This window comes from Fusarium keratoplasticum, chromosome 1 (assembly GCF_025433545.1).
Source record: "Fusarium keratoplasticum isolate Fu6.1 chromosome 1, whole genome shotgun sequence".
In the NCBI taxonomy this organism is placed as follows: Eukaryota; Fungi; Ascomycota; class Sordariomycetes; order Hypocreales; family Nectriaceae; genus Fusarium; species Fusarium keratoplasticum.
The window spans coordinates 4,727,917-4,739,932 of NC_070529.1; the positions used below are offsets into that span (position 1 = coordinate 4,727,917).

General features: G+C 54.6%; 2 protein-coding genes across 2 annotated transcripts; one reads left to right on the forward strand and one right to left on the reverse strand.

The window, feature by feature from the left end:
- Window positions 1–1,072: 1,072 nt before the first annotated feature.
- On the reverse strand, window positions 1,073–5,657 carry NCS57_00140800 (uncharacterized protein; the record flags this gene model as incomplete). Its single annotated transcript, XM_053051473.1, has 2 exons — window positions 1,073–1,168; window positions 1,224–5,657. 2 exons carry the CDS (start codon window positions 5,655–5,657, stop codon window positions 1,073–1,075), a joined length of 4,530 nt encoding a protein of 1,509 aa, XP_052919988.1.
- A 4,896-nt stretch (window positions 5,658–10,553) lies between these two features.
- On the forward strand, window positions 10,554–11,537 carry NCS57_00140900 (uncharacterized protein; the record flags this gene model as incomplete). Its single annotated transcript, XM_053051474.1, has 3 exons — window positions 10,554–10,879; window positions 10,934–11,230; window positions 11,282–11,537. 3 exons carry the CDS (start codon window positions 10,554–10,556, stop codon window positions 11,535–11,537), a joined length of 879 nt encoding a protein of 292 aa, XP_052919989.1.
- Between the last annotated feature and the right edge of the window lie 479 nt (window positions 11,538–12,016).

Consider the following 12,016-nt stretch of genomic DNA (forward strand, 5'->3'; position numbering starts at 1 on the left):
GAAAGGAGAAAAAGGTCTGGAAACGGACCACGAAAACACCAAAAAAAAGTTGTCCCGGCTGCCGGCCTGGTAGAGGCGGCATGCTCGCGTCGTTGCTTATTGTCTTTTCTTGTCTGATACCCGGAATGGAGATAACTAATACTAATAATACAACTGCTGCGTGTTGAACATGTTGATTTGCTTCCCTATGCACTTGTGAAGATCCGCTTCCTTTGAACATTGGTCAACGTTGTTGGCCTTGGCCGAGTTGACATGGAGGTCACGTGCACCCTACGATGGCTCCCGAAACATGGCCTTGTTATTAGAAGGTAGCCTTTGCCTCACCTGCACATCACGACCAAGGCACTCATGACCAACTGAATGGTCTGTCTGGCCAGTATCACAATGGCAACGCATGAGCTATTCATTTATGCGTGCATCAATTGATCGGTTCAAAGCAAGTCTAGGTTCTGGATATCAAAGGCGCCAAGGGGTCTTGTCTAGCTAGATACATGCACATCGTCGTCGTAAACCCATCCATCCCCTTTGAACCAACCGTACGTAAAACGTATAATGTATGACCAGAAATGACACCCTTCCGGTCAAAACAGACCAAAGTCAAGAGCAGCAGCATCCTTCACCTAGCACCCAGCAACAACGCCCACGTTGTATCGTTTATGTCCTACCAAATGTTGCTTTTTCAGTGCCCATCTGTTCTGCCCAGACAGCCAAACAAGTCTCGTATATGTAGATAAACATCACAAGCCCCCCACTGCTTTCGTGTACTGCGGTTAGAGCCCCCCCAAGGTTTCCTTTCCCATGCCTCTTCCAAAACGCCTGAATGCTTTCACAAGTCCAAATGCTGAGGGGAATAACCCAGTCATGATGATGAGGTGAACAAAGAATTATGTCGAGAAAAAAAGGTCGTACATATCTCTAGGCAAATGATGCCAAAGGGCAAATTATATCCGGCAGCCCATGATATTCCAATGGGCTGAAGGGACAAGAGCGAACAAAATATCAGCCTCATTGGGCCAAGGGTATCAAAGGATGATGCGGGCTGACAGGACGCAACATGACAGCTCCCGACGTCTCAAGCAGACACCGAGAGGCTTTTATACTTGCCGACCAGTTCTTCGATCTTGGGCAGGAGCTCAGGGATGCGGAACGGTTTGGAGATGACATCGTCCTACCGACAAATGGTTAACAAGATTCAATATGGGTATATCACTGTGGGCACTTACAATCCCTGCGGCTTTCGCACTCTCGATCTGTTCCGGTCGCGCGTAAGCCGTGACAGCAATGATAGGAATGTGCTGGACAATGGTCCCCTCCCGTTCGAGCTCTCGGATTTTCCGAGCACACGTCATGCCGTCCATGACGGGCATTTCAAGATCCATGAGGATGACAGAGATATCGACGCCCTCGGCCTCCTTGCCGGCCCAGAATCTTGATCGCTGCAGTGTCTGGAGCGCCTCTTTTCCATGATTCGCGACAAACGTATTGTTGCCGCAATTGCGTAGCTGTCGCTGGAGGACCTTCTGGTTGACAATGTTATCCTCAACGATCAACACGTCAAACAGTTGGTTCGAGTCTTCGGGGCCTGGCCGTGAAATCTGGCGGGTAAGCTCAGGCTTGGATGGAGGGGCTAGAGACTGCGCCTTTCGCGTAATCTTGAATGGCGTGACCTGCTCGTAGTCCGAGGGAGGGCTGAGAGAGCGCCGAGTCTTGATGTAAAAGCTGAACTTGCTGCCGATACCTCGCCGGGATGTGACGCCAATCTGCCCCCCTTGCATCTCTGTCAAGATCCGCGAGATGAATAGCCCAAGCCCTGATCCACCATATTGCACGTGTGTTCGTGGAGTAGCCTGCTGGAACCGTTGGAACAGCAACCTCATTTCCTCCTCAAGCAAACCAGGGCCAGTGTCTTCCACTGTGCAGTGGATGTTGATCTCCTCACCAACACCCCATTCATCCGCGTTGTTGATGTCCATGAGAGCTGTGCGCTGATGATCGATCCTGTCGAAATAGACCACACCCCTACGAGTCAACTCAGACACATGCTTAGATGCGCTGAGGCTGACCGTAATAGTCCGCTTCTCCCGACCTTGAGTGAACTTGATGGCGTTTGTCATCAAGTTGATCAACACCTGTCGCAGTCTGGAAGGATCAAGCTTCACCCACTTGATGCCGTAATTGTCAAAGCTCTTGTCCACGTTGAAGGCGAACTCGATGTCATGGGCTATCAACTCCGACTCGAACATCTTCAGCGCCCTTTGTACCACCCTCACGGGTTGCTCGTCCACAGGAGTCACTGCCAGGAGGTTCGAGTCCAGCTTTGATAGTGTCAGAATGTCGTCGACGATGCGTTTCTGATGGCTTGCGCAAAGATTGATCGTGTTAGCAGCGTCGAGGCAATTCTCCAACAGTGTTTCCACCTCCGCTTTGACGTTGTGCGCATCGAAAGTGCTGATGTTATTGGCAATCTGGTCGGCACATTGCAGAATTGCCGAAAGGGGGTTCCGCATCTCATGGCTCGTGATGTCGATGAAGTTCTCCTGTTGCCGTTTCAACTCCACTGCTTCCTCCCGGCGCTCGCTTTGAACCTTTTCAGCCCATTTCTGAGAAGAAATGTCGGTGATGCAGCCAAAAATCAGTTTGAGGTTGCCGTCTTGGTTCTTCTCGGGGTATGCACTCATAAGAACCCACGTATCGATCGTGTTTCCGCCACTCTGCTGACTGCACTTGAACCGGAATTCGACCGAGATGGTGACCTTGTCTGTGATTAACTTGGCCCACGCATCCTCCAGGGCAGTTCTGTCCTCGTCCCGAACGCTATCCATCCACGTGTCGACCGAGTCTTCAGATCGAGAGTGCCTCGAAATCTGCCACCACATGTCATTACAGTAGTTGATTTTTCCGGCGAAATTGGCAATGAACATGCCAACTGGCGCAAACTCGGCCATTCTGGTAAACCTGTACTCGCTCTCCACAGCCTCCTGCGTGCGGAGGTAAAGCTGCATCGAGAGCTCTTGGCGATCCAAAGCGGCGAGCCGAGCAGCCCTTTGCCCTCGCTTGATCTCCTCCTCAAACAGGACGACTGAAGCCATCGATGTAGCAAGCTGCCGGTTGAGCAGATGAACAAACAGTTTGTAGTCGTCATCGTAAGGCCGTCGAGAGTTGGCGCCCATGACAATGAAACCGATCACAGATTCACCCGCTGTAGTTGGGATAACAGGAAAGACAACAATAGTCTTTGAAGGGTCACCGAAACCTCTCCAGTGGAGGCCCTCAATGAGACTCGCTGGGAGGGTGCCGTCTTCTTCAGAGAGCACGACTGGAATGCCACCCGCGGCCATCGACTGTCGCATGTAGGGGGCAAAGCCGTCATCAGATGACCGCAAGTCAAGGTGTGAAGCCGCTGCCAGATGGTTCTCGGGGACACCAAGAGCGCCCTCGAGGACCATTTGGGGTGAATGGATCAAGCTGCCAGAATGTAAAGATGAGACTTCGCTCTCATTGTCCTCTCTCGCAGAGTAAATCAATGCAAATGGGACATCGTATTCGTTATACTCGAGGCCCTTCTGCACCTGTGGCCAGAAACCCTGAACACTCGTCGCTGCGGCCGTCCTCTCACCGATTTCACGAAGTGTGAGCATCCTCCTCTCGTTGACTCGACGACGAGTGTTTTCGAATGCGGGATTATACAACCCTACAACCTCGCCGTCGCCACCCACGAGAGGAACGATAGACCAGGAAAAGAAGGTTTCCTCCAAAAACCCGTGCCGGTTGATAAAAAGCCGATTCTCATGCTTCATTGTGGCTTGGCCGGATTCCAACGCACTCTTGAAGACCGGTTTGATCTCATCCCAAATCTCGGGCCAGGCCTCCATGTAGCATGAACCCATGAGTTTTGGGTGTTTTCGGCCTGCAATGTCGAGATATGCCTCGTTGTAGATGATAACGAACTGGGGTCCCCAGTACATAGCAGCAGGGTGTGGACTGCCCATAACCAGATTGGACATGGTTCTCAGGTCTGCAGGCCAATCTTCGATGGGCCCTAGAGGGGTCGATGCCCAATCGACTGATCGAGCAAATTTGATGTGTGGAGGAAGACTTTCCGAGGGTGGTATCCTTGTCCAGTCAAAGATCGACCTCGCCGGTTGCGACTGGAACACCTGGTTTGTAAACTCATCAGGATGTAATCTTGCTTCATCTTGCTGCATATCAACTTCGGCACCCGCAGGGTTGCTGGTGCTGAAAGTGACCCCCTCAGGCTCGGCATCGCCAAAATAGTCAGGTGCATCAACAATTTCGGCGTCAGGGGTAACTGGCATCTCTGGTGAGTGTGCAACGCTTCGACTCTCCGGGGCAGCAGCCTCGTCAATAAGAGGGAGCGCAGAGCTTGGTCGAGAACTAGGAAAGCCTGCGCGGGCGCTAACGAAACGGAATCGTCGCCTCAGTGTAGAACAGGTCCATGTGATGCCGGCGTAGACGTGCGTAGCTGAGTTCGTTTCAGATGGCGTTCGAGCTTTGGCGGAGGTCATGATCCATGATTTAAAGCGTCCAAAATCGGTTTCTGGGCTGGCATCTTCTTGATCTACCGTCAGGAACTGGAGAAGTTCGTGCGCGACTCGCAGGGAAGCGTTGTAGTAAAGAATATGTAGCCCAGCACGGCTACCATTGGCCGCATTATCCAAGTCTATCAGGAAGGTCGGTCTCTCATCTTGCTCAAGAAACTCGATAACGCCAATGCCCTGCAGCATTTGTAGCCCTGGTGGGAGGGTGCGACTGTCTGGGCTTCCAGAATGCGCAGGTACGTCCATTGAGGAACCCCAACTACCAGGTGTGCTCTCAGATCTGCCAGGGCTGATAGAACTCACACTTGCGCGAGGCAGCTTGAGCGTCGTAACGCCTCCGGCTGGGTCCTCTCGCATACGGGAGAGCATCGATACAGCTGGGTCACCGGCAGGAAAGGCCGTGGGGCGGCTGACATGCCTAGAAGGTGTGTGCGAGAAGAAGAGCGGGGAGAGGGGCCCTTCCTGCTTTCCTCTTGCGGCGGAGGGATGAAGACCCAAGGCTTGACTGGGGATTTCGACCTTGCGAGGTGGCGACGCACCGGTGCGAGCTTTCTTCACGGGAGACGGTTGCATGACGGGTTCACCTCTGATCGGGGCAGAGGGACGCTTTGCCGGAACGGGAGGCTGCGTGAGCCCTCGAGTGGGCGCGCTGATGCCTCGCCGACTGGCGATCGTGAGTGCACTCGCCTGTTGGATAGCGCTGGCAGCCGAGGCCGTCAATGATGGTGTCGCGGAGCCGGACACGGGCACGTTGGAGGCCAGGTTTGGTATGCTAGGGTCTCGCCTCCATGCTGGTGCTGGAACTCGGGGAGGGACGTGGGCAACTATGCCGGCTGTTGCAACTCTGTTGTAAGCCTCTCCAACAGCGTTGGCGGCAGCAGCTAGAATACTAATGTCCGTCCCCGTCCCAGGCTCAGTGGTGCTTGCGCTCGATGGTGTGCGGGCAAGTCCTGAGGTCGAGGCAGCGGTACAAGGACGGCGATGGCGATGGTCGTCGTCTTCGGGATCGATCGAATCGGCGGCGGCGGTAGAGGCGACGGGACAGTTCGAAGAAGCGGAGGAAGATGAGGAAGAGTTGGAACTAGAGAGCTGCTGCATGAATGCACCTGGGGCGAGGACGGAGTCGAAGCCCCGGGGGAGGGACTGCGAGTCCTGTCACCTAGTGGCTTGGGGCCTTGCGCAGCGGCAAGCAGGAGATCGAGATGGGACGAGGGGCGTGTGCCCGTTGAGCGTATGTGCACGCAGTGGAGGTGTGCGTAGGGATGTCGTGTGTATATTTCGGAAACAGTGGTGGTGGTTGGTGGTGAAAGTTACCTGACTGCGGGAGTGGGGATGGGGAGGATGCAGTCAATGCTGGATTTCTGCCAGGTACCTCTCTGGGCGGCGCAATTAGCCCGGCCAGGCAGGTATATGTCGAGAATTACGGCGTCCAAGAGGGGGGGGAGGGGGGAAGAAATGGGATAGGGATCGAGATGGGATAAGGGATCAGACGGAACGGTTGCAGGGGATTTCCAGCTAAAGTGTTCGGTAGCGCTCGTCGACTGGGACCATGCAGCTTGACTCGGACGCAACGTGGGTTTGGCTTGTGGGAAAGGGGAAGTCTCAAATAGCCAATACGAAACAAAAGAGCCTTCGAGTCTATCCAACTTTTGACTCCAAGCTCCAACTGTTCTTGTCCGAGTGGCGGGGATCGGGAATCGGGGTCGAAAGAGGACGGACGGGTCCTGACGTGAAGAGCGGTCCAGTAGGGCCGGAAGAGCCGCACGGAGGGGAATTCTAGGTCATCAGGCAGTACCAGGTGGAAGCGAGTCTCGGTAACGCGACCTTTTGAGCAGCAAAGGTCGGGTCTGGGTCAGCGCAGTGATAATTGGGGGATCCAGGGCCAGGGTCCGACTGGAGCCATCGATCAGGGGGCAAACAAGAGATGGATGGGAGTCTGATGGAATGTCGTCTCTCTCTGGAGGACGGACGTTGCAGCACAGCAGAGGGTTCCCGAAAGGATGGAGATGGTGGTTGGAACTGGAAGGGGGAGAAGCGTGGAAGTCAAGTCAAGTCACGTCCGGGGAGATAAGTTGTGGTAGGTAGGCAAGGCAAGGTAGGTACGGCGGAATCTCCGCATTCGCATTCAAGCTGAGCTTCCAGCTGGAAGGTGCGATGCAAATCCCAGTGGGCGGTTCGGCATTGGGGAAGGCACGAGGTTACCGGCTCCTACAGGTCCAGCTGTAACTAGGTAACCACCCAAGGCACTTGCCCAATGCCCAATACGGAACATATCAGCAAAGCACAGGGCTAGAAAAAGTAATCAAAGCTAAGAAAAGATGGAAGGGATCAACAATCGCTTCAGCTCTCCCCAACTTCTGTCTCTACCACAACCGACCCCGACAGCACCGAGCGCCGCACCCTCGCCAGCATCAGACAGAACCGGGGTTCGCTAGCCATGGAGATTGGGATGGGGAATTGGCTTGCGGCGCCTAGCGGGTGGATATACGACGCTCCTGCGCTTTGGAGGCCCGGCTTGGCACTTGGGACAAGGGCCATGACAAAGACCATGGCCACGCTAAGATTCCGCACTGGATATCGAAGGAGCCTCTTCAACGAGCCCTCTCAGCAATTGCGAGGCCCCCAGAGTCAGAGACCCCAGGCTTGACATTGCAGCGGCTCTTGTGCCAAGTCCATGCGCCTGAGACACTTTACTTGTCTGGCTTTACATTGGCGGACGCGCTTCTGGCTTCGATTGAGCCATGCGGCAGATCCACACTCCACACACGCGGCCGGCTTAGTACTTTACGAGACGAATGAAACGAACGGACACAAACCGGCAGAACCAGACGAAGAAGTGACATGGGACAGGTCATGCTCTGGTTTGGCTTCGCTTTTACCTCGCGACCACCCACGCAGTAGGCTCCCCCTAGTCAGTCATCAGTTTCCTCCCATCCGTCGACGACACAACCGACATACTGTACCTGTCAGGTCATGCTTAGAGACAGCAAGAGGGAGACAGAGACAGGGTCGACATGCACGATGGAGGATATTGGCTGGTGCTACTCCGCAGCAGTCGTAAACGGCGGCAGAAGCATCGGTGCAACGTCTTGGCACCAGCACAATGAGTGCTGCGACAGGGCCTATGTAGGGCCAGACCTTCGATAAGTCAGTCCCACGGTAACCACATCAGGCGCCGTTCGAATTAATTTATCAGCAACGTCCATATGGAACAGCTCATCACAATTTGTCGACATTTCCTCTCGCCTCTAGCTTCTGCCCCTTCCACACCAGAGGTCTTCGGGGCTGAACAGAGGCGCCTTCGCGAATTCCCCTTCTGAGCATGGCTCGTTAATGAAGTGGGGAGTCATGAATGACAGTTACCGAAGCAAGCCTCATTCTGCACCTGTTTCTCCCTTCAGCCTCCTGGCGTGCCTCGGTTGGTATAAGGAGAGGAGGTGATAGGGCGCAGAGCATGGGAATGACATGCAAAGCCCACAGGCCACGGGGCGAATGAGCGAGTGAGAGACTAAGAGAAGGGGGTGAAGCACCGGGCAAAGAAAAAATAAGAAAGAAAAAAAGTTCCCGATCTCTTCGGAAAATGGGCAAATGGTGGTGGCAGCGTCCCGTGCGTCGAACGGATGCAGTGGAACTCGCTCGCCCACATCAAGAAACGCCGATGACGATCATGGGGATCTAGAACGGTCTTTTCCTCGCACGCCTTGAGACCTGGTGCCCCGCCTGGCCCAGTGCCCCTGTCGGCCTTCTCACAAGCGTCTCCACAGGTCCCAGAGAACATGGTCTGGACGAGGGCCCTGGGTCTTGGCTAAAGGGTCGGCCTTGGCATTTGGCGCGAGAAAGCTCAAGCCGTATCAAATACGCGGGCCAGCCTCAAGGTGCTCGGTGATGAGGGCTCGGTCCGAAACCCGTCCCATTGTTCCCCTTGAGGAGGCAGTCTTCTGGGCCGTCAGCAACAGAGTTTGTCGGCCGAGTTGGCTTTCGCAACCAGCCCAATCAGCCGGCAGTTGGGTCCCGTCGAGTCTAGTTTGACGTGTCCGGATGCATAGAATCGTCTCCAAGGTTCGAAGCGGTGTGGAGATTGTTGAGATCGGGCGAGTGACATTTTCCTTCTGGGCGGGCGGCCTCGTCCCGCGCAGCCATCCCGTTACTCCCATGATGCCGGAAAATCGTTGCACGCAGGTGATGAGGTGACGCTGGTGGCTGTTTCGGTCTCCTCTGGATAAGTTGTTGACGCCAGGGGGGCGAGCGGCTTTGGTTGTCTCGCGGTGAGAGGAAAAGCTTCCGGTTGATATCAGCACCTAAGCATGAGCATGTCTGAGGTTGACACGCTGACCCAGACCTGGTATGCTATTTTACCATGGGAATGGGCATTTACCATGAACCCCATGGTGTTCCGGTACACCACACTTTGCACCGACTCTTAGGAGGCGTTGGTGAACCTCACACTGAACTGACGGCAAGATCCCTCCCGCCCACAGCCTTGTTGTCTCATTTGCGAGGTATTTCAACCATGCACATGGACAAGTGCATTGCTACCTGTGCAGCGTGGTCGTATCGGATCTACCCCGGACAGATGTCGAGTTGCACAGTGTTGATGTGTCACTTCACCAAGCCAGCTCGCCAGGCATGGGAGGTCTGTGACCATAGGGTAGCTCAGTTGCAATGTGCCAGTGCTCCTCATGAGCTTACTGTACCTGGGGCCGGTATGCTCATGGACAGTGTCACTGGGTACTATACCCGGTCTCTCTGGCCACGAAGGCAGCACACGGATCATCCAGCTCTCAATACCCTTTGGCGTATGGTCCATAATGGGAATGCCTTCACTTGAAACGAGGATTAACATTCACTTCCCGGCCTACCAAGACGACCCCACTACCTATCCGTGTTATTTTTATCACGACGCAACCACGATGTGAGACGGGTGTCGCACAAGTCGAGGCTCAGACGTGACGAGTCCAGTTGCTTTCGCCCATCAATTATTTTAACTCGTCGTCTGAAGCCTTCACAGGAACCACATTGCCATCAAGATAGATCAACCAACTCCGATGAGAAGCGATACCATGGCGTTTACCTTCAGCTCATTCCTCGACCCACGATGTGACTATTCCATACCCAAGGGACATGCCTGACATGATTCATATCGAGCCTCGACTGACAATAGCAACACCAGCGGCTAAGGGCCATACAGACTGGCTCGGTGGACAAGAAGACGGCGACGAGGCACGGCAATGGAGCGGGAACGCCAGCTTCCGCAGTACGGCACGGCAAGCAATCACACACGATCTCTTAGCTACCAGGTCGGACCTGCAAGCTCTTGGAGAGCAAAGGAACAAATCCCTGGCGCTGAGCAAGCCAGCGTTTCCCAAACGCACGGCATTCACAGGTGAAGCGGCAGCGCGGGATGCCCATTGGCAGGACGAGGACGGCCCAGCCACCGGGCAGGCCAATCGGGCGGCCCCATCAGCGCCGGGTTCCCACCCGGGCGCTTAAACAGAGCAGATCATGGCGGATTCGGCCTCTGATTGGCAAACGCCGTTGATGCTCGTCGTCGAGATGCAGTGATGGAAAGATGGAAATGCCTCCAGACGCCGGCTCCTCCAGCGCTCACAGGTCGGTCGCTGGTCAGTCGCATCCCGTCACAGTGGCCTCTCACAGCACCAGGAGCCTCTCACAGAGCATGGCACATGGGGGCCGGCGCATGGGTGGTTCCCTCTTTGCCGGCCACCTTGGATGGCCGGCCCTTAAACGCTTGCCAGCCCCCAACCTGCCACGCCATCGGACCAGAGCTCTTTTTCCCTCCAACTCCTCAGCTTGACTTGACGTCGGTGACCAGGTTGCGGGCCAACGACTGTGTATCGACGAACCTGACCAACGGCCTAATTATAGACGGCGCGACGACCTCTGATGTGGAATCGACACTAGAATCAAGAGCAGCCAAGCACCCAGCAAGAGCCAGCAAAAGAAACATACCCTCACCAACCCCACCTCGACAGTATGAAGTTCCTCGCCCGTTCCTCGTCCAAGCAGCTCAAGGAGCCCAAGGGCGGCGAAGAGCCCACCCGAAGGACCTACCGCATCATCAATCGGAGATGGCCTTTTGTCTCGAGAAAGGCGACGTGGTGGCTGATGCCCATTGAGCTGGCTGGTGTCATTCCCATTCTTGCTCTCACGAGCATCGCGCAGCCTGATCTCTATCGCTCTGACATGTGGCGGATCGGCTGGGAGCACGACCCTCCGCTGAACTCGAACCCGGCCATGATTCTGTACGCCTACGCCAACTATCAGCCACTGCCCAAGATCGCCCTCATCTGGACTCGCACGTGAGTTGATTACCGGATTAATCGCACGCAACAGCGTTGACTGAGACGGAGCAGATTCACCGACTACAATGTGGCCATTGCCGTCATTTCACTATTCTTCCTGCTCAGCAAGCTTACCGCCTTTATCATGAAGGTCTGGTATCCGATCCTGGCCACCTTCATCAACGTCAGCATGGTTACCCTCTACACCGTGAGCGTCTACGGACAGATTGGACCCGATTATGCCGATCCAGAACATCCTGCTCCAGCCGCCTGGTACTGGCGTTATGGCTGTGGCCTTGCCAAGCCATACGGCAAGTACAAGAGCTGCAGGATCGCTCAGGGTCAGCTCGTGGTAACGCTCTGGTTGCTGTAAGTCACTACCTCCCAGACACGGGTTCTAGTTGCTGACAAGTTGAATAGCCTGGTCTACGTGGCCAACCTGGCCTTTGCCATTTATGCCATGTGCCCCAACAAGATTAACGATATCCCCGAAGACGACGACGAGGAAGAGGAATCTACGCCCTCGGAGTCCAAGGAGGGACAAGGTATTTGGGAGATGCACAACATGAAGACACCCACCAGCGCCCGGGCCATTCCCTTTACGCCCAGAACACAGGCCTTTCACACATTGGATCGCCAACTGCCGCTGCGGTCCCAGCAGACCCGGTTTGCATAAGAGGAAGCACGAATGTATGGCCAAGAGTTGAAAAGGACCCCGTTTCTGGGAGACGCAGGTTCATGACATGTACACACACGGAGGATGGGCGAAATTTTCCTTGGATATGGATAGCATTGGGTGTTTGGAGTTTTGGATGATATACCATGAAACACGAGGTTGGGCCAAATGAGCCACAGCCAGGTTCTGTCTTTAACATGTCACCGATATGTATACATATATGTATATGGATGGATATATGAGATTAATTACAAGTTACCAAAGCTCGATAGTTACTTGGCGCAAACTTTCCTATTTCGTCGGTTGATCTACCTGAATGGGCAGGTCGGGTGAGACCCGGTCACGGCTGATACTCCACTCGTTGAGTCTAAGAGGTAGATAAAGGCGAAGGCGAGCATTGACGATGACCTCATTCCTTGGGATGTGAGCCGGTAGAGTAGAGTTTCATACTTCATGCTGATTTGACAATGGGTATCTAC